Raw genomic sequence first — 26,219 nt, 5'->3', positions numbered from 1 at the left:
TAGTGAAAGAGAGAGACTGTGTATGTACATATGAGTATACATATTTCCCCCCCTCCCACTTATATGCAGAGTCCAGTATATGTAGCTTCCTGGGGACAAGGAAGGAGAAATATTCCTCTTTTCCTTTGTTATAGATGCTCCTAACCCATCTCAGGACAAAATATGTAGTAGTAATTAAATAGGAAGTGCAGGATGAAAGAAAATTAAAATTGCACATCTGTTAAAGGTAGTAAATTATTCTATATTTTAAATAGAGTTCTTCAATAGGGTTCAGGATCTTTTAAAAAAATGTATGGGTAAGTATAATTGGATGCAGTTGCCTTAGGAACAGGTGTTCAGTGCATAGCACTTAGAATGAGTGTGCATAGCAGGCAAATTCAAAGACCTAAACCTGGAGGGTGAAATCCTGGTTCTACTGAAGTTAAGGCCAAAACTCCCATGGATTTTAGGGGAGCCAGGATTTCACCCGAAGACTTTTCCACTCCTATATTTATTTGCAATATTGTCCTTTGTATGAGGGTGTGATAGAAAGGAATATTTTAACAACTTTTTGAGGCAGAAATGCTCTATTAAAGGAATGAAGGGGGCAAAGGGGGCTTCCATTTTCCTTGTGCAATAATTTCATCAAGAGAGGAAAAGTGCTTAGCGAGTCATAAAACATTGACTTTACATTGTTTAGAGATTGCATTTCTGCTGCATTTCTCTTATACAGAGAAAGAATATTACATTTTCTTGTAAAGTGTTAAATGACGATGTAAAAGAATCTGAAATGCAGAAAAGAGGAACACTGTCTGGTACACAAGACTAATGATTAAGTAATAGCAATATCAAAGCTTCCTCTAGAAAATATTATGTAAAATCCTCTCCACATCCAGAGATTTCCAGGAGTAAGTACAAAATCCCTACATTATTTGCGGGAATTATTTCCAGTGAAATTTAATTTCTGGTACACATACCACAGAAGGTTAATAAGTGTTGCCGCCATACAAAATTCAAAACCTAGTTCTGTTATAAGCAGTTTTTTGTAGAAAATACACATTATTTCATGTTACCATGCTTTATTCCCCATTTTTATTTCTATTTAGAGAAGTATTGATGCCTATAGAAGTTCAGTAATCACCAGAATGTACACCCTTCCCAATGTGGCAAATAAGTTAGTATACATTTAGAATAACATAGTTGAACTATGTTTCTACAAATTGCAGAAAATGTAGAACTAAAGTAATTGTAGATATTAAAAAGGACATTCCTAAATACACTATAATATTTGAAACAATATTTATTTTATTCTGTGCTCCTGCATCAGCAACGGGAAGATGATGATGATTTCAAAAGAACTAATGTAATCATTAATTGACTTTTCTGTCTAATTAGTTTGTTAAGCACCTAAGGCTTGGATTCTGCATTTCTTCCCCATGCAATCTGAATTTAGAAGAGCTGCAACTCAGGTTTTAGCCTCCTGTGACATCACCATTCAGGCCTTCCAAACATATGAAAAGACCTCCAACAAAACAGAATTTAGGATGAGATTCTGTGGTGTGCCTCCCAGAGATGTACACAAAATTTGCAGCCGGCAGCAGGGGATGGGGGTGGCAGCTAAAGTAGTTTCAAATCACCTTTGTGCTCTCTCGATTCTGGGCTGGTCTACAGTCACCAGCATAAAGAGAGCCCTCAGAACCTGCTCAAGTTACAGCAGCTTGCCCAGTCTCTCTTATGGGCCACAGTTCTGCCCAGAATTTCCACATACATAAATAGCACACTACAGAAGATATTAGATTTAATTAAAGCTGCATGAAGAAATCTGTAAAGCAATTGATGTGTTTGTTAAAAATCAATGACCATTCCGTAGTCCTTTTCTTTCCCTGAAAATGAAAGACACAAGATGAAAATGTCTATTCAGAGTCTACTCAAAAATGGTAGTCAGCCAGAACTAAACAGTTATTACAATGTTGCTATGACAGCAAATAATTTCTTAATTTTTGATTAACAGGGATCAGTATCCTAATAGAGAACACCGTCTCTGTATTGTTCTTTGTGTTATTCCATCTCGTTCCTTATGCACCCTAAAATCTTGCTTGCTTTTTTGACAGCAGCTGCACTTTTTTTAAGCAGAAGTCTTCATTGAGCAGTCTACAGTGACATTCAGGTCCCTTTCCTTGGTTGATATGGTTATTGTTAGCACAGAACTTTGTAAGGTGTATCAATAATTTAAATGTCCCCTCTCCCCCATGTGCATTGCTTCACCTTTATAACATTAACTTTCATTTGCCATGATTTTGTCTTTTCATCTAGCTTGATTAGGTCAATTTTCATAATGGCAAAAGCCAGTCTCTTTTTTGATTCATGACAATACTTTGCCTCTAACTTCATGTCTCCTTAGTCTCTTTAGTAGCCTCTTGTGAGGGACCCTGTCAAAGGACTTCTGAAAGTCTAAATAAATTAGCCCTGGTCTACACTAGGAGTTGAGATCGAATTTAGCAGCGTTAAATCAATTTAACCCTGCACCCGTCCACACGACGAAGCCCTTTTTTTCGACTTAAAGGGCTCTTAAAATCGATTTCCTTACTCCACCCCCGACAAGGGGATTAGCACTGAAATCGGCCTTGCTGAGTCGAATTTGGGGTACTGTGGATGCAGTTAGATGGTATTGGCCTCTGGGAGCTATCCCAGAGTGCTCCATTGTGACCGCTCTGGACAGCACTCTCAAATCAGATGCACTGGCCAGGTAGACAGGAAAAGGCCTGTGAACTTTTGAATTTCAATTTCCTGTTTGGCCTGCATGGCAAGCTGCAGGTGAGTGCAGAGCTCATCAGCAGAGGTGACCATGATGGAGTCCCAGAATCGCAAAAGAGCTCCAGCATGGACCGAACGGGAGGTACGGGATCTGATCGCTCTATGGGGAGAGGAATCCGTGCTATCAGAACTCTGTTCCAGTTTTCGAAATGCCAAAACGTTTGTCAAAATCTCCCAGGGCATGAAGGAGAGAGGCCATAACAGGGACCCGAAGCAGTGCCGCGTGAAACTTAAGGAGCTGAGGCAAGCCTACCAGAAAACCAGAGAGGCAAACGGCCACTCCAGGTCAGAGCCCCACACATGCCACTTCTATGATGAGCTGCATGCCATTTTAGGGGGTTCAGCCACCACTACCCCAGCCATGTTGTTTGACTCCTTCAATGGAGATGGAGGCAACATGGAAGCAGGTTTTGGGGACGAGGAAGATGATGATGATGAGGTTGTAGATAGCTCACAGCAAGCAAGTGGAGAAACCGGTTTTCCTGACAGCCAGGAACTGTTTCTCACCCTGAACCTGGAGCCAGTACCTCCCGAACCTACCCACGGCTGCCTCCCGGACCTGCCAGGTAGAGAAGGGACCTCTGGTGAGTGTACCTTTTAAAATAGTATACATGGTTTAAAAGCAAGCATGTTTAATGATTAATTTGCCCTGGTATTTGCGGCTCTCCTGGATGTACTCCCAAGGCCTTTGCAAAAGGTTTCTGGGGAGGGCAGCCTTATTCCGTCCACCATGGTAGAACACTTTACCACTCCAGGCCAGTAGCGCATATTCGGGAATCATTGTAGAACAAAGCATTGCAGTGTATGTTTGCTGGCTTTCAAACAACATCCGTTCTTTATCTCTCTGTGTTATCCTCAGGAGAGTGATATCATTCATGGTCACCTGGTTGAAATAGGGTGCTTTTCTTCAGGGGACATTCAGAGGTGCCCGTTCCTGTTGGGCTGTTTGCCTGTGGCTGAACAGAAATGTTCCCCGCTGTTAGCCACGGGGAGAGGGAAGGGGTGAAGGGTTTGCCACGTGGTGGGGGGAGGCAAAATGCAACCTTGGAATGAAAGCACATGTGCTGTGTATGTAATGTTAACAGCAAGGTTTACTGTGAAAGAGTGTACCCATTGTTCTATAAAATGTGTCTTTTTAAATACCACTGTCCCTTTTTTTTCCCTCCACCAGCTGCATGTGTTTCAAGGATCACAGGATCTTCTCCTTCCCCGAGGCTAGTGAATATTAGAAGGCGAAAAAAACGCACTCGTGATGAAATGTTCTCTGATCTCATGCTGTCCTCCCACACTGACAGAGCACAGACGAATGCGTTGAGGCAGACAATGTCAGAGTGCAGGAAAGCACAAAATGACCGGGAGGAGAGGTGGCGGGCTGAGGAGAGTAAGTGGTGGGCTGAAGCTGAAAGGTGAAGCTGAAAGGTGGCGGCAGCATGATGAGAGGAGGCAGGATTCAATGCAGTGGCTGCTGGAGGATCAAACTAATACGCTCCAGCATATGGTTGAGCTGCAGGAAAGGCAGCTGGAGCACAGACCGCTGCTACAGCCCCTGTGTAATCAAGCGCCTTCCTCCCCAAGTTCCATAGCCTCCTCACCCAGATTCCCAAGAACACGGTGGGCGGGGCCTCTGGCCACGCAGCCACTCCACCCCAGAGGATTGCCCAAGCAACAGAAGGCTGGCATTCAATAAGTTTTAAAGTGCTGTGTGGCCTTGTCCTTCCCTCCTCCACCACCCCTCCCGGTGCTTCTCTCCTCCACTACCCCTCCCGGGCTACCTTGGCAGTTATCTCCCTATTTGTGTGATGAATTAATAAAGAATGCATGAATGTGAAGCAACAATGACTTTATTGCCTCTGCAAGCGGTGATCGAAGAGAGGAGGGGAGGATGGTTAGCTTACAGAGAAGTAGAGTGAACCAAGGGGCGGGGGGTTTCATCAAGGAGAAACAAATAGAACTTTCACACCGTAGCCTGGCCAGTCATGAAACTGGTTTTCAAAGCTTCTCTGATGCGCACCGCGCCCTCCTGTGCTCTTCTAACCGCCCTGGTGTCTGGCTGCGCGTAACCAGCGGCCAGGCGATTTGCCTCAACCTCCCACCCCACCATAAACGTCTCCCCCTTACTCTCACAGATATTGTGGAGCACACAGCAAGCAGTAATAACAGTGGGAATACTGGTTTTGCTGAGGTCTAACCGAGTCAGTATACTGCGCCAGCGTGCTTTTAAACGTCCAAATGCACATTCTACCACCATTCTGCACTTGCTCAGCCTGTAGTTGAAACATCTCCTGACTACTGTCCAGGCTGCCTGTATACAGCTTCATGAGCCATGGCATTAAGGGGTAGGCTGGGTACCCAAGAATAACTATAGGCATTTCAACATCCCCAACGGTTATTTTCTGGTCTGGGAATAAAGTCCCTTCCTGCAGCTTTTGAAAGAGACCAGAGTTCCTGAAGATGTGAGCGTCATGTACCTTTCCCTGCCATCCCACGTTGATGTTGGTGAAATGTCCCTTGTGATCCACCAGTGCTTGCAGCACTATTGAAAAATACCCCTTGCAGTTTATGTACTCGCCGGCTTGGTGCTCCAGTTGCAAGATGGGGATATGGGTTCCATCTGTCACCCCACCACAGTTAGGGAATCCCATTGCATCAAAGCCATCCACTATGACCTGCACATTTCCCAGGGTCACTACCCTTGATATCAGCAGATCTTTGATTGCGTTGGCTACTTGCATCCCAGCAGCCCCCACAGTAGATTTGCCCACTCCAAATTGATTCCCAACTGACCGGTAGCTGTCTGGCATTGCAAGCTTCCACAGGGCTATTGCCACTCATTTTTCAACTGTGAGGGCTGCTCTCATCTGGATATTCATGCGCTTCAGGGCAGAGGAAAGCAAGTCACAAAGTTCCATGAAAGTGCCCTTACACATGCGAAAGTTTTGCAGCCACTGGGAATCGTCCCAGACCTGCAACACTATGGGGTCCCACCAGTCTGTGCTTGTTTCCCGGGCCCAGAATCGGCATTCTACAGCATGAACCTGCCCCATTAGCACCATGATGCCCGCATTGCCAGGGCCCGTGCTTTGAGAGAAGTCTGTGTCCATGTCCTCATCACTCTCATGATGTCGCCTACTCGCCCGGTTTCGCATTGCCAGGTTCTGGTGCTGCACATACTGCTGGATAATGCGTGTGGTGTTTAATGTGCTCCTAATTGCCAAAGTGATCTGAGCGGGCTCCATGCTTGCCGAGGTATGGCATCTGCACAGAAAAAAGGTGCGGAACGATAGTCTGCCGTTGCTCTGACGGAGGGAGGGGCGACTGACGACATGGCTTACAGGGTTGGCTTACAGGGAATTAAAATCAACAAAGGGGGTGGCTTTACATCAAGGAGAAACAAAAACAACTGTCACACAGAATGGCCCCCTCAAGGATTGAACTCAAAATCCTGAGTTTAGCAGGCCAATGCTCAACCCACTAAGCTATCCCTCCCTCTGGTATTTCAGGCAGGACTTCATGGAGGGAGGGATGGAGGGGGGAGCAAATGAATACAAAACAAATCTGGTCTATTTCTTGTTTTGATCCACTCCATCTATTTTTTACATCTTTGGCTGGCAGCAGATGGTGCAGAAGGACTGCAAGCCATCCACATCTCCTGCCTGCTCAGCAGAAGATGGTGCAATAGGACTGCTAGCCATCCGCATCTCCTGCCTGCTTACCATAAGATGGTACAATAGGACTGCCTGCAGGACTAAAGAGAATGACCTGGTCAAGTCACTCCTAATTTAGTCCTTGCACCTAGATCTGCCCAGGCGCTTCTGACCGACCTTACCGAGGCGGCCAGGAGCACCTCGGACATGATGAAGATGGTTTTCAGGCCTATTGTACTATCTGCTGCCACAAGGCAATGGGTTGCTGCTGCTGTGTAGCAATGCAGTACCACGTCTGCCAGCACCCAGGAGACATTCGGTGACAGTGAGCTGAGCGGGCTCCATGCTTGCCATGGTATGACGTCTGCACAGGTAACTCAGGAAAAAAAGTCATGAAACAATTGTCTGCCGTTGCTTTCACAGAGGGAGGGAGGGCCTGATGACATGTACCCAGAACCATCCGCAACAATGTTTTTTGCCCCATCAGGCATTGGGATCTCAACCCAAAATTCCAATGGGCAGCGGAGACTGCGGGATAGCTACCCACAGTGCAACACTCCGGAAGTCGACGCTAGCCTCGGTACTGTGGAAGCACTACGCCGAGTTAATGCACTTAATGCATTTAGAGCATTTTGTGTGGGGACACACACAATCGACTATATAAAAACAATTTCTACAAAAACGATTTCTATATATTCGACCTAATTTCGTAGTGTAGACATACCCTTAGATAAACTATATGAGTCTAAATAATAACATGAGGAATTGCTTACTATTATAAGCAACAGGTGCACAATCTGGTCCTAGATGATAGACTTTCATAACAAAAATGTCATTGGTGGTGGAGGTGGCTTAAAAGGGGCTGCAGGGAAACGAAATCTGATTTATATATTCACAAGCTAAGAACTCGATCATCAACTAGTTTCCTACAGAGCACCCACACTCAATTCATTATCTTCATTATTATTTATACGGTGCAAACAGTATCTAGACTTGTTACAGACATATATAATAAGACAGGATTCCTACCCAAAGAGTTTACAATTTAATTTTAATGTAAATTATTTTTGTTCACAGTATGTAGTCCAGGGGTTTTCAAACTGGGGGTTGGGACCCCTCAAGCGGTTGCAAGGTTATTACATGGGGGGTTGCGAGCTGTCAGCCTCCACCCAAACCCCCGCTTTGCCTCCAGCATTTATAATGGTGTTAAATATATAAAAAAGTGTTTTTAATTTATAAGGGGGGGTCGCAGTCAGAGGCTTGCTATGTGAAAGGGGTCACCAATACAAAAGTTTGAAAACCACTGACCTAGTCTGATTAAACCTGGCCACTTAAAATGTAAAAGGCTCCTTATCTCATGACCACTTCCATGAGTCAAAATAAAGGAGTTTTTAAAAATGTTTTCCGAGTGTTGATATAAAACCAGCCTTCTAGTTTTGCTGATTTATCTAACTTACATGCATTCGGCCACATCCCCTGCTGATGTAAATTAAAGTAGCTCCCTTGGAGTCATGCCAAGTAACACTTGCTAGAGATGTAAATAATCTTTTCTACATTTCTATCACCAGACTTATAAAATATGGTTGTTGTTATCTTTTTAGTTTGTGAAATGGGTTCACATCATAGGTAAAATTATTCTGAGGTAGATTTTTTTTTAAAATCCTCAGAAAAGTTGTATATTTATTTCCCACCATTATAATTCTAAGATGTCATTTGTTATTTTTTTAAATTGCTATGGAGAACACACCTTTGAAGGCCAAGTTTTGGCTCACAATTAACTTTTACGGTGGAGTTATAAATGTCAACAATAGATTATAACTGAGCAGCTGAAAATGACTTTTACTATTTTAGAAAGATCATCTGCAGTAACTCACCATGAATTCAATTGGACTATTAGTCATGGTGTCAGATAGGAACATTAATATCCAACCCAGAAGTTGGCACCCATACATGGTCTGATCACAGGATCCAATAACTTTGCATAGATGAATGGTCCCAATGAAGTCTATGGGACTACTCTTGAAGAAAGGTACAACTCCCTGTGAGTAAGGGCAGCAAAATCAGACTCTTAGAATAGTAATAACCATAGAAAAATACAATAAACTGGTTTTACACAAAAACTATTATGACCTTATCTGCTAATTCATATTCTAACATCCTGCAATAGTGTTTTAATGAGTTGCTGATGGCTCATGAAAAACAGAAAAATACAGTATAACATGTTTTTTGTCTCTTTCCCCTTTATTATTAAGTGCATTGGCAATCAGATAATCCAAGGATGAATGCATTAGAAATGCATACAATGAACAAAGACTTCTTTTGTCAAAACCAGTTTTCCACCAAAATCATGATCCTCTAGTAGAATAATATTTTTACAACAGAAAACTGTGATGTTCTGAACAGTATTGACTTCCACACAAGAGCAAATGAATTCTTAAAAACTGTTACTACATGCAGTCATCTTTGGTAATGATGAACAATGGAAGACCAATGTTACACAAGTTATACAACTATATGTTATAGAAGTATGAATATTTCCAACATGTTTATTAAAGCTTTTCAACATATCATCACAGCGTATGAAGAGAAACCCAGCTTTACATCCCTATACACTATGATAAGTTTCTCACCAAAGTTTATGAACATGCAGACAGGAAGCTGTGTTGGAAAGGGTAAATATATTTTAATTCAGGGAAAAGTTTAATTCCTGCAAAAACACAATGATCCTTCAAGATAGTAGGGAGAGGATATTGAATAATATATTACTTTCAAAAACTAAAACAGGTTTAAAAAGCTCCAGTGCACCCAAGCAATTGTCACAAATAAGCTGATCATTATACTTCACTTATGGCATCAGCAACACAGAGAGCAATATTTTTAATACTGAATTTAATATGATTCACACCAAATCACTCAGAGCATGATTTTACGCAAAAAATTAATACTATATGTGCTAAATCCCTTAGCAGAGAATGAAAGCATTTCTTTAAATCTTTCAACTTAGACATTTTAATAAAGTGATAAAATATCATTTTCAGTATAAAAGATGCAAACTTTAACCTACATGTAAAGTAATGATTTACTTAACGATGTTATGCCACAGCAACCGTTTGTAATGTTCACATTTGTCTTGAGTTCCAGCACTAAACTGAAATCCCTTTGCCCAAAGCTAGCATGTTTTCTATAATCACCAGCATTTTTCCTAATAAGGAGAAAGTTCAAATGATTAAATCTCACACTAATCTGTATTGAATTGATCACAATGCCACCACCTAGTGCCACCTCAAACACAGTCAGAGTATAGGCAACTTTTTCTACTGTTCAGTATTGAATTAGCTATCAATCTCATCAGACCACAAACGTCAAAGGGCAAAGCAGCAGTTTATAAAGTAAACATAGTTAAACCTACCAAATAAAGGAAAGAGAATATTTTAGAGGAAACTACAACACTGACAAAGATGATATGATCCAGTTTAGGAAAAAGGAGGGTAGTAAATAAAATTAGGCAGTTAATTTCCATTCCTCCAAACTGCTGGGACATTGAAGTAGCAATGTGAGGGGTTGCCACAGAAAAGGGGAGACGGGGTTAAATCCAGAGTGCAATGCAAGCCCTGCCCCACACCCTGCAGGCAGCTTGAGAAGAGGCTGTTGCTGCTGCAGCAGACAAAGTTGAGGGCGAAAGGGAGGAGTGTTGCGACCGCTGGTAAGAAGAGAAGGAATAAACAAGGGACTTACTTTTGTAGCTGGCAGCCCAGGGCTGATAGCCATAATACCCGGTAATCCGCAGAATCCTTTCCTCGATGGGAGTGAGCCCCACGGAAGCGCTGGGGAGATCTTCCACGGATCGGGACCATTTCAAATCCTCTTTGATCGCCTCATCCACCACCAGGTATTTGAGCTGCCGGAGCTGCGGGCTGATGTCTGACAGCCTCCTGGGGCTGACATCTGGAGATCTCCTCATGCCACTGGAAAGGCAGGAAAGGGACGTGAACACGGCCCGGTAACAGCTGACATGCTGGGAGGTGCCGAGCGCTGACCTGGCGAAGGAAGGGACGGGAGCTCCCCTTTCGCCCCCCAATAAGTGTACAGGGGCCAAGAGGGGCTGGGCACTGCCCGGGCCGGGAGAAGGGAAAGCGCCCCTCTGCCAGCCACTCCGACACCCCCCCCCCCCCCCGCGCTGCCTATTGAGAAAGGGGCAAAAATGCTGAGCGCGGACCCCACAAACAGCTGATCCCCCCGCAAACCATAGGGCTCCAGCGCAAGTTTAGCATTGTCTAAAGCACCCCAAGAAGAACTCCCTTGCCCAGGTGCGCAGCCTGCGGCGTTTGGCTCCCGGCCTCCCGGGGAGATGGGGGCAGGAGTACCGGGAACTTCACGTGTTGCCCTCCCTCCCCCACAAGACTGGGACCCCCCCCATTGGGATTGACCCTCAGATCCCCCCCGGGAACCCGAGCGTGGGATAGCAGGCAGCACAGCTGGGCGCCTCCTGCCGCTGCAGGTACCTGGTCCCCTTCCCGGTGCAACAGAAGGGAGCGCCCTGCCCGCGCCGCCCCGGGGGTGATACTCACATTGCGGTGGTCTTGCCCCTCGCCGTGCCGTTGGGAAACTCTCGGATCCCCATAGGGAAAAGCAGGGGTGGAGTGGGGGCTCCCAGACTTCAGGAAAAGGTGCAGCCGGGGGCTGTCACCGGCCGATCGGACAGAGAAGAAGAAGGGGGCAGGGGCCGGGGCCGCAGGCGCTGCAGAGGGGCTGCCAGGGCTTGCACCGGCAGCTGGAGAAGCGGGGCGCGAAGTGCCCAGATTGCGGCTGCTGCTGCTGAATCTGCCGCCGCCGCAGGTGCGTCTCCGGTCCCCAGCGGAGGCCAGGTGCCGGCTGGCTGCTGCCGCCGCGGAGCCTGTGTTAGGGGATGAAGGGAAGGGCTCCGCGCCCGCTCCCCACCCCCTTCCCCGGGCAGGGCAGGGCTTGGCTTTCCCGCGCTCCTCCGGCTGGGGGGGCCGCAGCCCAGTTCCGACTTTTCCTCCTGCGCCGCCTGTGGCCGTCCCGCTCGCTTCCGACTGGGGGGGGGGCAGGCAGCGCCGCCGCCGCTGCAGCTGCTGCGAGGGCGGGCGCGGCAGGGGCTGGGAGGCGACCAGAGGCACCTGTCCGCGGGCCCCGGCTCCTCAGGGTGGGCGGGCTTCTGGCGCTCAGCTGCGGGGGGGAGGGGCCCCAGGGGGCAAATGCAGGGACTGAACAACGGTGACGTCAAAAGCCCAGTGGGGCAGGTTCGGAGTCGCCCCGTTCCCAACGCGCCCCCCAGTGAACCGGCCTGCAACGTGGCGCGTCAGGGTCCGGCACCGACCCTGGGGGCCGAGGCCGGTCCCGCCCGCTGAGCTGGTCCCGGCCGAAGTGGCGCTCGGCCCTGAGGAGCGGCGGCTTTGCGGGGCTGAAGCTAACCCCCCGAGACGTAGCGCTGCTCCCGTCAAGCTTAGGGGCTCTGTAGGAATTTACCCTGGGCTTCAGCCTGGCTGGGTTGGGGAGTTCGGAAGGTAACTAAACCCTGGATAGCGGATTTTCAAAGAGTTTCCTAAAAATCAGAGGTTGGCTGTAATGGCGCTTCTCCAGCACCGTCCATCCCGGGATCTCAAAGCACTTTCCCAACAACAATCAGGATGAAACCCAACCACTCCTGTGAGGTAGGTAGGAATTATCCACGTTTTGCCTTTGTGGAATTTAAGGAGCAGAGGCTCGGATCCTGGTATGTAGGTGCCTAACGCCCATTGACTTCAATTAGGCACGTTTTGGGCCTGAGAATGTAACTTAATTGCCCACGGTGACACAGCTGGTCTGCCGCAGTTTTGAGTCCGGATCTCCAGGCTTCTAGAGATTCATGATTTAATCATAAGAACACAAACTATTTGGAATAGGGATTGGCTTTTTGTTGTGTTTGAACAGTGCATAGGGCAGTGGGGCTGGGACTTCTAGTTGCTACTGCCATACAAATAAATACATTTTCGGAGCACTGAGACTACTGGAACAAAGAAAGACAAGAGCATTGTCGAAAGGAAAAAGGAACAGTAGCACTTTATGTTAAGGTTCCATTTACAAAGATTTTAAAGGGTTTGTAAATGATTAGCATATGTTTTAAGCATGTTACAGACATAATTAGAATAGTTTATAGATGGTTATGAACATACAGTAGGTAGTTATAAGCCACACTTATAACCAGCCTATTGAGCTGTTAGACTTTATAACAGTTGATTAACCATTGATTAAAACATGTTTTAAGCACTCATTAACCCAGCATAAATGGAACCTTAATATATCATGTAACCAAAAATTATAGGTGGGATTTTCAGAAACACTCAGCATTGGTCTAACTCTGCTCCCACTGATGTCAATGGGAGCAAAGTTAGCCCAGTGTTGGGTACATTTGAAAATCCTACCTAAATGTCTGTGTTAACACTGCAAAGACTTTGGGCCCAGTCCTGCAGTCCTTAGTCAAGAAAAACTCCAACTGACTTCCTAATGACCTTGCCTGAAAAGAGACTACAAGTCTGGATTTTTTTTATTAGGACCATTACCAATTCAGCAAGGTGTCTAAGCATGTGAGTAGCCCCACTGACTGCTCATGTGCTGAAGTTAGGCATGTGGGTAAGTATCTTGTTGAATCAGGACCTATAGTAATATAGGGAATGATTGTCTTAGATTGTCTTAATGCCTATATATTGTTCATTGTGTACATATACACAATTAAAAATCGGATTAAAATCTGCAAGTATTATTTACTATGAGAACATTTGACCATCTGAAAGTAGGAACATGTACGAAGATTTACCTATGTGGAAGCATGGCTTGTTGTTGTTGTTGTTTTAATAGAAGAATCTTTGCAGAAGGACCAGGGGGAAATCTTTTCCCCCTTTCCTCTTCAATTTGATATATTTTAGAGCACCTAGGCATTTAATTGCAAAGTTAATAGACGTCAGTTAAATAAAACCACTTGCCCTGCATAGCGTTCAAGAATCATTGTCGCTTTATCTAGAATAAAAACAAAAAATCTATCAGACAAAAGCTAAACTAAATATCTGAGCTGTGTATTGTATTGAAAATATATATTTATTGCATACACAATCATTATTTTGAATAGCAGTATGCTAAAGTGAAAACAACTGTAGCTTGGGAACTCAGGGTGAAACCCCCCAATACAGCAGAATTGTGGTCCTGTTATACAGAGATGGGTAGGAGCTGTGCAGGGAAACTCAGCCCTCTGTGCAACAAAGCTGAGCTCCTTGCAAGGTAAACATTAACCATAGTGCAGGAAGGATTTAAGGATGGCTGGGACAGTGTCAAGAAGATGCCCACTGAATCTGTAATTACATAGATCATTGGCTTCATGTAAACTTTGTCCAGGGGTCTCATTCCCTAGTCCAGAGTAGCATCTGAAACAATAGCTATAAATAGAGTTGGGTTGGGATTACTTTCCTCCCAAACCCAGCATAGTTCCCTGCACAGAGCTTAGATGCCCAGGCTTTGTGTGGAAGGTGAGGGTGGGAATTCACCATGAAGGAATTCTCATGTCAGTAGTACCCCGAAGTGTCCGATTGCTGCATAGTGTAAAACTCTCAATGTGTATTAAAAATAGTGTAATGCGGGTTCAGTTCCCTGGTTCCAGCCAAATTCCACTCAACGTGAGACCTAGTTTTGTTATACCAATAAAATAAAAACCAGCAGGATCTTATTAAAGGGGAAAAGGCAAAATGCCACATTTATTGTGAATACAGAAAGAATCATAGTAAGCAGTTAGTTATAGCTATAACATTCCATTCAATCTCATATTTTTACACACACACACACACACACACACACACACTGTTCTGCAAGGTTGTTATCATAGTTACCAGCCTTAGAGTTCCTCATGCCAAGCCACTGGCCAGGTGGCCTAGACATGAAGAGGGAGAAGGGCCTTGTCAGATGCTCATCTGATGCTCCTGGAGGTTGGTTTGCAGAATCAGACCCCAAAGTGCTCACTTTCTAGAGTCCATTTTTATAGGAATTTCTTCCTATGCCAGTCTATAGGAATTGCTTCATCATGCTGTTGCTGAATCAATCAGCAGATGGCACAGTCCTGACGGCTCCGTGCCACCAGATGTTATCTTGTTCTTTGGTTCTCCCATTCTTGAGGCTGTTTGGGTGGATTCCAGTCTGCCTGCCGGGGGTCCTCTGGTTATTTCCACTTGATGCCTTCTTCAGCCGATGGACACTGCATTCTTAGGCTGGCACCTCCCTGATCATTCAGTTATTATCTGCACCAAGCATCCATCCACATACATCCTCTATCTCTATTTTAATCACAATTGTTAACAAAGCGAGATGAATACAACAAAAAGGGCGGGGAGTCTCTGGGTGCTGTTTCTGTTACAGAGTATTGCTTTTAGTCTCTCTCAGTGTGAGTAGTTGTTGTTACAAAGAATTGCTTTGAGAACAGACTCTACTAACACAATTAGCAGCTTGCAAGTTTCACACATAGATTAGTAATACCCTGGAATTTAAACTATGGGGAATCAATCTCATTTGTGATTTTAATACAGAACTTCTTTAATATGATCCAACAGTTTGACACCAGAAGTGGGAGGCATAAAGCCACCTACTTCACTGGGATTCTGCCTATCTGCCCTATTTAGGGCAACTTTCCATCCTCTGTGCTACCAGAGTGGTACAAAGGAGATGGAGCCACAGTATCTACATGTCAATTTAGAGATAAACCAGAACAATTCCTCACACTCAGACCTGCTGATAGGGGATTATTTTCCTGCTCTCTTCTTTTTCAAACTACAGCAAGAAACTAATGTAAATGAAACTACACAAATGAGTGTAACACTATAAGCGGCACACAGCAAAGTGTGACACTGGATCTTTTGGGTGATAGTATTGACAATCCATTACAACAGTCATTCATAAAAAGATGAACTTTCTTTTTCTTTTTGGTCAAGTGTATAAGGGGGTGCAGTTACAGGGGCTCTGCAGGTGTCAGTAAAGTTAAAATGTCAAAACTACAGTAAAAGGAAACATCGGAATTGCCAACTCATGATTTTATTGTGAGTCTCACAATAATTGATAGATTTCAGAGTGGCAGCCGTGTTAGTCTGTATCCGCAAAAAGAAAAGGAGTACTTGTGGCACCTTAGAGACTAACAAATTTATTTGAGCATAAGCTTTTGTGTTTTTCTTAAAGCCCCAGCTGCTGGATTCATGTGAATACAAGAGAATTTTAGCTTTCATTAAAAAAGAAGTATGTTTCTAGCCATCATGGTTGCAGGGGAAAGCATGAAAATGTGACCCTCCTTGCACCCTATAAGGCAAATAAAGAGGATCAAAAACAATTTATTTTAAAAAAAAACTCATGATTTTTCAACATTTGAGATATGTTGCAATATTAATAACACTCTCCCACAACAAGCAACAATTATACAATACAACAGTCAGAGAAACTCACAATATAGTATTATAGAACATGCTACTTTAAGAGACTAGGCAAAATCTGGTTTATTTTACTGACATGAACATCTCAAGCAAGATTTGGCACAATGTGTCAGCTGGCATGTTAATGAGGACATCTGGTGGGGCTGTTGTGGCACCAGAGTTTTGCTGCAGTAATCAATGAGAGAGCTTACACCTGTGAAACATTCTGCAAAGAGATGTTTACACAACAGTGTGACATTTCAATAGCAGAATATGAATAACCCCCAAGCACTGCTTAAAGTTGGGCTTTACCATATTATGAAAAGCAGCTGTATTCACAAAATGTCTTAGCACAAAGGAATAGTTAATACTTGCTATAACAGAGCACAGGGTATTCTGTTCAGTAGTCCAGATCTACAAAGGGACTTAGGTGCTACTGTAATCCACAAAACCTCTGCTCAACTGCCACCTACATCTGTAGGTACCTAAACTCACATGGTGCCTACATTTTTGCTGTAAAAATCCTCTTGGTGCATGAGTGACAACCTCTGGGCATGCGCACTGCTGCCTCAGGTAGGCCCCTAGATGCCTATCTCATGCCTAAGCCCCAGCAGGATCCTCATACCAGGAGGAGATAGGCATTGCCCCATCTATCTCACCTATGGCGTCCAGTCCACTAAGTATGCTCAAAGCATGCCTAGCTGCACAGAAGATGTTGAGGGAGAAGAGGGCCTCCCTAATAACCTCTAGTCAAGTGGTTAGAACACTCCTCTGGGATGTGGGACACCCGAGATCGAGTTCCCCCTCATTCCTCCTGCCCCACACCTGATGAGGAGAAAGGATTTGCACAGGGATTTCCTCCATCTCAGATGAGCGCCTTAATGCCTGTGTGATGCTGGCAGACCAGGTGCCAGCTCATGCCAAGGTCCCCGTACCTCAATTGAATACTGACAAATACATAGCTGAAATCAGTCTGGCTCACCTGTGTGCTAGTATTGTTAAAATAGGTATTAGAATTCTTAGAATTCGTTTAGTGATTAATGCATGCAGCAACCCACAAGTATTCAATAATCTCACTTATAACATCTGTATCTCACATTCATAGAATCATAGGACTGGAAGGGACCTCGAGAGGTCATCTAGTCCAGCCCCGTGCACTAATGGCAAGACTAGGTGTTATCTAGACCATCCCTGACAGTTGTTTGTCTAACCTACTCTTAAAAATTTCCAATGATGAAGACTACACAACCTCCCTAGGCAATTTATTCCAGTGCTTAACCATCCTGACAGTTAAGAAGTTTTTCCTATTATCCAACCTAAACCACCCTTGCTGCAATTTAAGCCGATTGCTTCTTGTTCTATCCTCAGAGGTTAAGGAGAAAAAATGTTCTTCCTCCTCCTTGTAACAACCTTTTCTGTACTTGAAAACTGTTATCATGTCCCCTCTCAGTCTTCTCTTCTCCAGATGAACAAACCCAATTTTCTTCAATCTTCCCTCAAAGGTCATGTTTTCTAGAACTTTAATATTTTTTGTTGCTCTTCTCTGGACTTTCTCCAATTTGTCCACGTCTTTCCTGAAATGTGGTGCCAGAACTGCACACAATGCTCCAGTTGAGGCCTAATCAGCATGGAGTAGAGCTGAAGAATTACTTCTCATGTCTTGCTTACAACACTCCTGCTAATACACCCCAGAATGATGTCTTTTTTTTTTTTTTTTTTTTTTTTGGCAAGTGTTACACTGTTTCATTTAGCTTGTGATCCACTATAATCCCCTGATCCCTTTCCGCCGTACTCCTTCCTAGGCAGTCTTCTCCCATTTTGAATGTGTGCAACTGATTGCTCCTTCCTAAATGGAGTACTTTGTGTTTGTCCTTATTGAATTTCATCCTATTTACTTCAGACCATTTCTCCAGTTTGTCCAGATCATTTTGAATTTTAATCCTACCCTCCAAAGCACTTGCAACTCCTCCCATCTTGGTATCTTCTGCATACTTTATAAGTGTACTCTCTATGCCATTATCTAAATCACTGATGAAGATATTAAACAGAGCCAGACCCAGAAGTGATCCATGTATTGTAAGGTAATATTTGAGCACTTGCATTGTAAGCCTTTGTAATGGTGTAAATCACTAGATAGGAGAGAGACACATTAATTAGTGTGAATGCTGGTCTCCAACAGAAGGTGTTATGTTCTGCCCGACAAGGAGGACCCAGACACCAGACAGACTAGACTGGAACATCAAAGAGGACAAAAGACTTTGCTGTTTACTTTCCACCACCTCCCTCTCCTCCTCCCCCCCCCCCTTCCCAAACATGAATCTTACAAGTGAATTCTTCCCATTGGCTGGGTTTGAAGCTGAAAGTAGAAGTGGGAGAGGGGAATAAAAAACCCCTAACAAGGAGAAACTGTATCTTTATGCTGCTTGGACTCCAGGGAGGTGGGGGTGGGGCAAAGATTATTAGGCATAAGCAAAAGATCCCCAGTGCTTAGCCTGGATTAGCCCTACATGACGTATAGAGTTTATTATAGAAGTGTGTATTACTTTTTTAAACTTAAGATTGGAACTCATTTGTATGCATGTATGTTTACCCCCTTGAACCTTGTAAACAACTCTCTTTTTATTTTCCTATTAATAAATCTGTATATAGTTTATTATAAGATTGGCTACAGGTGTTGTCTTTGATGTGAGATCTAAGGTACAATTTACCTGGGGTAAGTGACTGGTCCTTTGGGGCTGGAAGTCACCTGAATATTGGTGTGATTTATGGTGTAAGGGACCATCTATCGCAAAGGTAGGCTCACCGGGGTGGTAAGACAGATCCTAGTACCGAGGGGAGACTATCTGTGCCTCCGTGTTAAGGCTGTTATAGTGCCCGAGGAGTTTACACTTGGTAATTGATTGGTGAAATCTAAGTCTGGCACTCACAACCAATTTGAGGGTTGTGCCCTGTTTCCTAACAGTCTGCCCTGAGGTTGATGATCATTCTCTTGAGCCACTGCAGGACAGTTTGGACTATAAGATATTCTGATGAGAGTGTCTCTGTCTCTCCTGTGGACACTGGTGCACTTTGTATAGATAATTAAATAAGACTGGGCCAGACAGATTGGTGCCTCTCTGCAGTCTAGACTTAAGTACCTAACGTCCTGAGAGGAGCAGGGCTTAGGACACACTTGTCTCCTTAGCATCTCTGATTAGCTAGCTTAGTTGGATCTCATTCTCAGCCACCTATCTCTCTTCATTCATTATATAAAGAAAAGGAGTACTAGTGGCACCTTAGAGACTAACCAATTTATTTGAGCATAAGCTTTCGTGAGCTACAGCTCACTTCATCAGATGCATTCTTTTTCCACGGAATGCATCCGATGAAGTGAGCTGTAGCTCACGAAAGCTTATGCTCGAATAAATTGGTTAGTCGCTAAGGTGCCACTAGTACTCCTTTTCTTTTTGCGAATACAGACTAACATTGCTGCTATTCTGAAACCATTCACTATATAGCGAGCCAAGGTGCTTAACAAAGGGCTTGTGGATTCCAGTGATTTTCAAGGCATCTGCAAGTTACATGTTGCAATGTTGAGGACTTGTCTACAGTTGAAATGCTACAGTGGTACAGCTGCATCAGTGTAGCACTTCAGTATAGACGTTACCTATGCTAATGGGAGAGGTTCGGCACAGGTTAGATCAGCTTAACTATGCAACTCGGGGGTGTGGATTTTTCACACCCCTGAGTGACATAGGTATGCCAATGTAAGTTCTCAGTGTAAACCAGCCCTGAGAGTGCAATATCTAAGTCCCTTTGTGGATCTGGACCAGCATCTACAGATGTTTCTAGTCATCCGGAAGTTATACTCTTGACTGACAGTTCCTTAGGCAGTCAGATCTTAACAGGCAGAGTACTAATATGTCCTACTGGCTGTGTTACTGACAACCTCATACCTTATTGCAGTCAAAGATTATTTTCACTTTCACCAGCACTAGTTTGACAAAAGTTTCCCTAAGACTGGAGTTTATACCCATCAAAAAATAATACCTTAAGGGAGAGGGTAAGTAGAATTTTGCATGACTAGCATAACACATTCTGTACAATGACCACAGTAAGCATAGTAATGCTATATCACAATACATTAAAACAATTATAAATGAAAATTATTGCATCAAGCCATCTAACTTGGTCTCCCTCATCGGGTTCATAAAAGCGCACCTAGAAGCTCTGAAATGTGGTGGGGAAAAAAGCTAGTTTGTCTCCTTGTAACTGAGTCTTTTAAATAGGCAATACTTTTGTGTCATAGCTGTCTGTTTTGTTTGACTGAGCACTGCAGGTATACAGAAACCATTAAGTGAAAAGGTTCGTATCCCAAGGAGCTTACAGTGTCACTCAGGCAAATACAACACGCAGGGTGACAATACTCTAGGGATGTGTGGAGATGCTATATAGCTAAATTACACAGTTTTGCCATATAAACAAACTTGGGGCCAGTTTCTGACATCCTTCCTCATGCTGAGTCATACCAAACCCGTAAGTGGTTCCACTGAAATCACTGGGAACCACTTGGTGATTAAGGTGCTAGTCAGCGTGAGTAAGGGTATCGTAGTCTGACAGGCTGTTTTACATGTGAAATATTTGGGATCAGCAACCTAACATATTACATAACTGGAGCTCTTCTAGTCTATCCTGTCAAAATGTTTTCATTTCATATTATATAAAAAACTTAATATTTCCATAAAATGTATCTGTCCAACTGACTTAAATTTCCACACTTTTGTGGTCATAATAAAGTTCAGGTTGAAATTCTGAGCTGACATCAGGGCCAAATTCACAGCTGGTGTAAGCAGAAACAACTCAGTTGACCTCAGTGAAGTCCTATCTGCTTACGCAAGCAGTGACTGACATCTCTAATTCATCCCATTTGCTGAGGCCAGTTGTAGCATATGTATTCAGCTTATCCACTGTTCTGACATCCCCACAATGCATAGCACACCTGTCTGTTTTTTAAAAAATGCTAACATTTAATAGATTTGTCTGGTTTGATCAAAGTGTAATCAGAAGTTTCACTCAGTCTGAGGAGGTCACTAGAAACAACACATCTTGAGTACCATAAAGAGGCTTAGTCTGCTGAATGGGGGCTTCCTATGAGATAGGGAGATCTGATGATAATATTATTGTATGAAGTTTCTCTAAGCAAACATCACTGTTGCAATGATGATCTGTTTTCTTATCTCTGATATTTACACAGTAATATTTGTAAATCGGTTAAAACTTCTTCAAATATATAAACAAACAGATAAAAAACAAAACACCATTCCCATTCCACTCAGCCAGGACCACATGCAAAACAATGCATCTCCTTTTCTAGCCCACTCCCCTCTCCCTCTTCTGCCCTCTTCCAGCTCTCTCCCTGTCCTGCCCCTCCTCTGGAATAACAACTAGTTCCAATATTCATCTACTTCATTGCCCCCCAATCTTTGACCCCTCACATTTTCCCTCCTGCCTACTGCTCTCCTGTGTAAGACTCATAAGTCAGAATATGTATATTAGAGTATTTTAATGTAAATGTAACTCATTTGTGTAAGAACTGGATGGAAATCCAGGACTATGATTTCCTGTGCCCTGTTGGAACTGTTCTGAAGAGATCACAGAAGGGACCCAGCTCTGACGACCAGTCTGTGGTTGGAAGAGGCCAGTGCTCCCTGAAAGGCCCTCTAGCAGCGGGCTTGTGCAAACTGTCTTTGGTTTTGGATTATGGCAAAAAATAATAAAATGCTCCAGTTACAAACAGCACCCTTGTCTGGGAGTGGAACCTCCCAGTCTACTTCCTGTCCATCACATTCCCCTGCACTAGGGCTTGCTAGCCCTTCCTCTGGCTCCCTGGCCTCCCTGCTGACGGTCAGGTTTTTTGGCTCTCTGGATCGATTGCTGAGACTCCCTCTGCTGCTTCCCCTACCAGCCATTCAGTTTGCCTCCCTGCCTTCAGCTTCTTCCTTCTCTTCTAGGGAGAGCCCAAAGGGAACTAGAGGAGGTGCCAAAGGTAGAAAATGCTAAGCAGCAAACTTCCCAAACCCCACGTTTGGAGGGCCACCACTCATTTAATGCCAAGATCACCGTTGTCCCACACCAATTTGGTGTCCCCTCATTTTTACTCTCCAAAATAATTAGTCAGAAAGGAAGAACCATGAAATGGAGGTTACAAAAAGAATTATTTACATGGAAGCAATGGCTCCCCAGGCCTTGGAAGTTTTCCATATCAATTTGTCCCCTGCTCTTTTGGGGTCATTGTCAGAGGCAGCATCCCACATTTGGGGCCTTGTTGGTTGAGAGGTAAGCTGAGCCGCCAGGGATAAGAGAAAGAGAGGAGTTATAAGAGCAGCAGCCTGCTCAGTCCGCCCTGTTGAGAAGAGAATTCCACAAGGAGCCATGGAGAATCTGAGACGAAAGGGGTGAGACTGTGGCTGGGAACTGGAGGAAGAAGTGCTGGATTTGGGCGGGGGAAGGAATTGATGTGTTTGGTGAGTTGTGTAACATGACACCCATTGGTGCTGGTCTCACCGGGAAGCTGGAAGTCTCCCCCATTCCAGTGGGATAAAGCTCCCCCGTTTCTAGTCTTGCAACTATATAAAGTATTGGAGTGTAAAGCTGTGACATTTTTTTGAATACAGAAAATGCATCACTGGCCCAGGACTGAATCATGCCTGGGTGCGTCTTTGGGCAGGAGTAATTTCTGAAGAGAAAAAGGAAAATTTGGAGAGTGAATCACTAGGCTGGGGAGAGGGATGGTGGTTTGTTTTATTTATTTAAATACAATGGCAGCTGGTTGAGGCTACTCAGCTGTTTGGAATGTTAAAAATCCTGGGAGCTGGGTTTGTGAACTAAGAGCATACAAGATGGTCAAAAGTGCATTATAAATTTATTTCTTACATGGCCCTGCAATTTAATCACATGGACATCATCTCCATATTTGCATTTTGAATACTATAATAAGTCATGCACGCACATCTTTTCAGTGCCTTGTTCAGGAAGAATTTTTTGGAGGGGTGAAAGGAAGAGTTATCAAAATATTTTGCCCAACCTGGCTGAGACTACAGTTCTGTCACTTTTTCCTGCAAGACATCAAGTATGTTCTTCCTGTAAAATGTTCAGCCTTTCCTTATCTGGAACTGGTATATTTTAAAACTGCCATTTACCCGAGTGGTACATTATTCCACTCCAGTATCTTTTCAACTGGTTTTGAGACATTTAACAGATATTTTTTTAATGTTTCAGAAATAGATGAGTTTGTCATGATAGTGATAGTAAGGACTGATTGCCTGATTATTGCCACAGCATAATACACACAGATGCTATTCAAGTTTCTCTACTCCATTCATTTATAGTCAACAATATCCCAGGCTTACTGCATGTCTGCACAGGGCCAAAGGTTAGCATCGCTATTCCACAGGAGCCTTAAGGCAGCACTGCTTCTCAGTGGAAGACTGTTTAGTGTGAAGCTAATATTTACATCCTGTATTTCTTTAGCTGATTTTCCATTTCTTGTGGTGATAAGTTTGGAACAATGACATGATTTGATTAAGCTTTCTCACAGAGTTACTGCTGAATGGACTATTCTGCTTGTAGAATTAATAAAAAGGCTAAGACACTTCATTAACATGCTTGGGATTGAGCTGGACTGGCTGCAGTGCGAGTTCAGTTATGCCAAAGGGCATGTGCTAAGGAAACTCAGAAAGCTTTTAAATCATATTTTTAAAGGTTGAATCAGTAGCTGTCCTTGTGATAGTTTTAGTCCGGAACAATTTTTCCCCATTGATGCTAGTGGTGCTTAGTGTGCAGAACTATAAAGGCAGAAGTGGTGTGGTTTATTATTTTGGATATTCAAAGCATCAAGCTTAATTTATCGTGCATTTGCTTGACCTATTGAAAAGTAAAACAAAAAAGCTGGCACATGTAAAAATTGTCATCCTCTTGATGTTTGACACAAAGTAGAATCACCGAGTGGACCAAATATCACCCGGGTGTAAGAGGGCCAAACTCCATTTATCTGGGCTGAGTTAGAACCAATTGGCCTGATTCTCCACTCCTTTACCCTTTGTGTAGGCATTTACACCTGTGCAAAAGCATTTGATACAGTTTGATAGTACTGTCTTTGAAAGATACTGGCAGACATGAATTCCAAAGCATTTCACAGAATTCACTGCAAGTCTCCACCACCAGCAACAGACCATGGTGCAAACAGCAGTAGGTGACAGTGAGTGGTTTTCTCCTGGGCAGAGTTTGAGACAAGATCGTATTTTGCTCAAGCCTCTTAAACATATATGCAGAATTTATTATGGGACAAGCCTTGGGAGGTTTTGACAGAGGGGGAGTTGGTGAACCAACCTCAGTTATGCTGATGACATGATACTCTTGCTACAACCACCACCGTTATGCAACAAAATGTTGGAATCTGTAAATTCAGTTCTGGCAAAGACTCTTGAGTATGTCCTGGATGAGCCACCACCCAACGTCTATGTTAGAAATATTATTGGAGAGAAGCAGATCCTGATGTCAGAAAACAGATGCACAACTATATACTTTGATCACATTGGGGTAGAGATGGAAATAACCTTGAGAAGGTTATTATGGAAGGAATGGTGGAGGGTCATCATAGTAGGGGATGACCAGCAAAGGGATGTTTGCATGGTGTGTGGCAGATCACTGGAAGCTGAGCTGCTGAGTACTCAAAGGTGGTGATGGACCGTAAAGGCTTTAGAAAATTCTGCTATGATGTCACCAATATTCAGACATGAATAAATGGATTTACTTACTTAAAATGAGTGCATACATGCACTTTGCCAGGTGTAAATGACTACACAAAGGCCAAGACCAACATCTTCAGTTTCTCTGCAAAACCAATGTGGCAAATGTAATTGTGCAAACTGTGGCAAGTAAATGGAATGGGTAAATGAATAATGAACAAATAGTCTTTTCCTAGTGGATTCAGCTGCAAACAATCCCTTGTTCCTAGACATAAGTAGCTGTCTTTCTGCATTGCTAAAATACTGTACAAGCTCTGACTCATATACATGTTTAAAATCATAAAATTTTAAGCCCAAAGTATCCTCCCATTTGAAATTCAAAGGTCTGATTCTAATCTCATTTTACAGAAATTTTAAGGCTGATATAACTCCCTTGATTTAATAAAGTTATTCCTGATTAATACCCACAAAATTCACAGGCACTTTGTTTCAAAGACTGGAGATTTTTCAGAGGAATTATTTATCATCTCTTTAATGAATATGTGAGTACAGGCAAAGTTGTTCCCGATATCTGTTGTTTGAAATACTTTTTAACTAAACATTATTCATAAGTCGAGAACTTTAAAAACTAAAACAACCTTGTAAGTGATGAGTTTTCATATAGCTTTGTGCTCAGTCTGATAACCTCCTTGTTTTAAAGAACTTTTTAATTCTCTCATTTTCTTGAAAAATCAATATTTCAAAGCCTTCAACTAAGGCTGCTAGGTGCTGTAGTAATAAAATAATAAATGATGATAATCATGGAATCATAGACATGTAGGTCTGTAAGGACCTCAAGAGAGATAATATCTGATTTTCCTATCTTGATCCAGGCAAAATTCCCAAGGAACTAAAAATGGTGGGGATTCTCTAAGGAGGCCCTCTAAAGAAATTTTATGCATGACCATGTCATCTAATATGATAACAAAAGGTCATTAAGAAAAGCAAACTAAAAAACAATGCTTGTCTAGAGGGTGGGGGGAACTGTCTGGCAGTCTACCCCAGGAAGAGGTCTCTTCCCTACCACCACTGTTTTGATTTCACTAGCAGCACAGTACTCTCTGCCTCTGTAAAATGGGTATAATAATACATGTTGCCTAGACACTATACAGTGACAGGTGCCCTGGAAATAGATTAGTTAAACAGACTTATCTACCACTCTCATAGGTGTTGTAGGATAAATTAATAATAAAAAAGTCTTGGAATTTTTAAAAAAATCAACTATACAAAAACGATGTGTAATTTGCATCCCAAGCAAGGGTGGAAAACTGGTAGGGAAAGGCTTCAGACTCAGCTGGATGAACACAGCAACTCAAAAGGGTTATTGTAGTAAGAAGAAAACCTACAGGGAATGGAAAAAACATTTGATCAGCAAAGAAAACTACAACTTGGAGGTTAGAAAACGTAGGAATTAAGTGAGAACTGCTAAAAGTCAATTGAATTAGCTCTTGCCAAGGAAATTAACATAAAAGGTTATTTTAGTTATATAAGTAAAAAAAGAAATAGGAAAGGATGACGTTGGACTGCTATGTGGTGTGGATGGGGAAGAGATTAAAGATAATGGCCCCAAAACTAAATGAATA

At 43.3% G+C, this 26,219-nt stretch overlaps 1 protein-coding gene and 1 long non-coding RNA gene across 2 annotated transcripts in view; one reads left to right on the top strand and one right to left on the bottom strand.

Moving 5' to 3' along the window:
- SLC35F3 (solute carrier family 35 member F3) overlaps nucleotides 1-11,570 on the bottom strand; it is a 276,240-nt gene extending 264,670 nt beyond the window's left edge. Inside the window, exons 1-2 of the mRNA XM_043543306.1 lie at nucleotides 11,006-11,570; nucleotides 10,173-10,402 (exon numbers count right to left, since the gene is read on the bottom strand). Coding sequence (XP_043399241.1) covers nucleotides 10,173-10,402; nucleotides 11,006-11,058 — 283 coding nt within the window. The 5' untranslated portion in view covers nucleotides 11,059-11,570. The remainder of the gene's footprint in view (nucleotides 1-10,172; nucleotides 10,403-11,005) is intronic.
- A 423-nt stretch (nucleotides 11,571-11,993) lies between these two features.
- LOC122465125 overlaps nucleotides 11,994-26,219 on the top strand; it is a 212,411-nt gene continuing 198,185 nt past the window's right edge. Inside the window, exon 1 of the long non-coding RNA XR_006289708.1 lies at nucleotides 11,994-12,109. This is a non-coding gene — a long non-coding RNA (uncharacterized LOC122465125). The remainder of the gene's footprint in view (nucleotides 12,110-26,219) is intronic.

The sequence above is a fragment of the Chelonia mydas genome, chromosome 3 (genome assembly GCF_015237465.2).
Source record: "Chelonia mydas isolate rCheMyd1 chromosome 3, rCheMyd1.pri.v2, whole genome shotgun sequence".
Taxonomy (NCBI): domain Eukaryota; kingdom Metazoa; phylum Chordata; order Testudines; family Cheloniidae; genus Chelonia; species Chelonia mydas.
The sequence above is the reverse complement of the archived record's forward strand: the minus strand, read 5'-3'. Positions and strand labels throughout refer to the sequence as shown.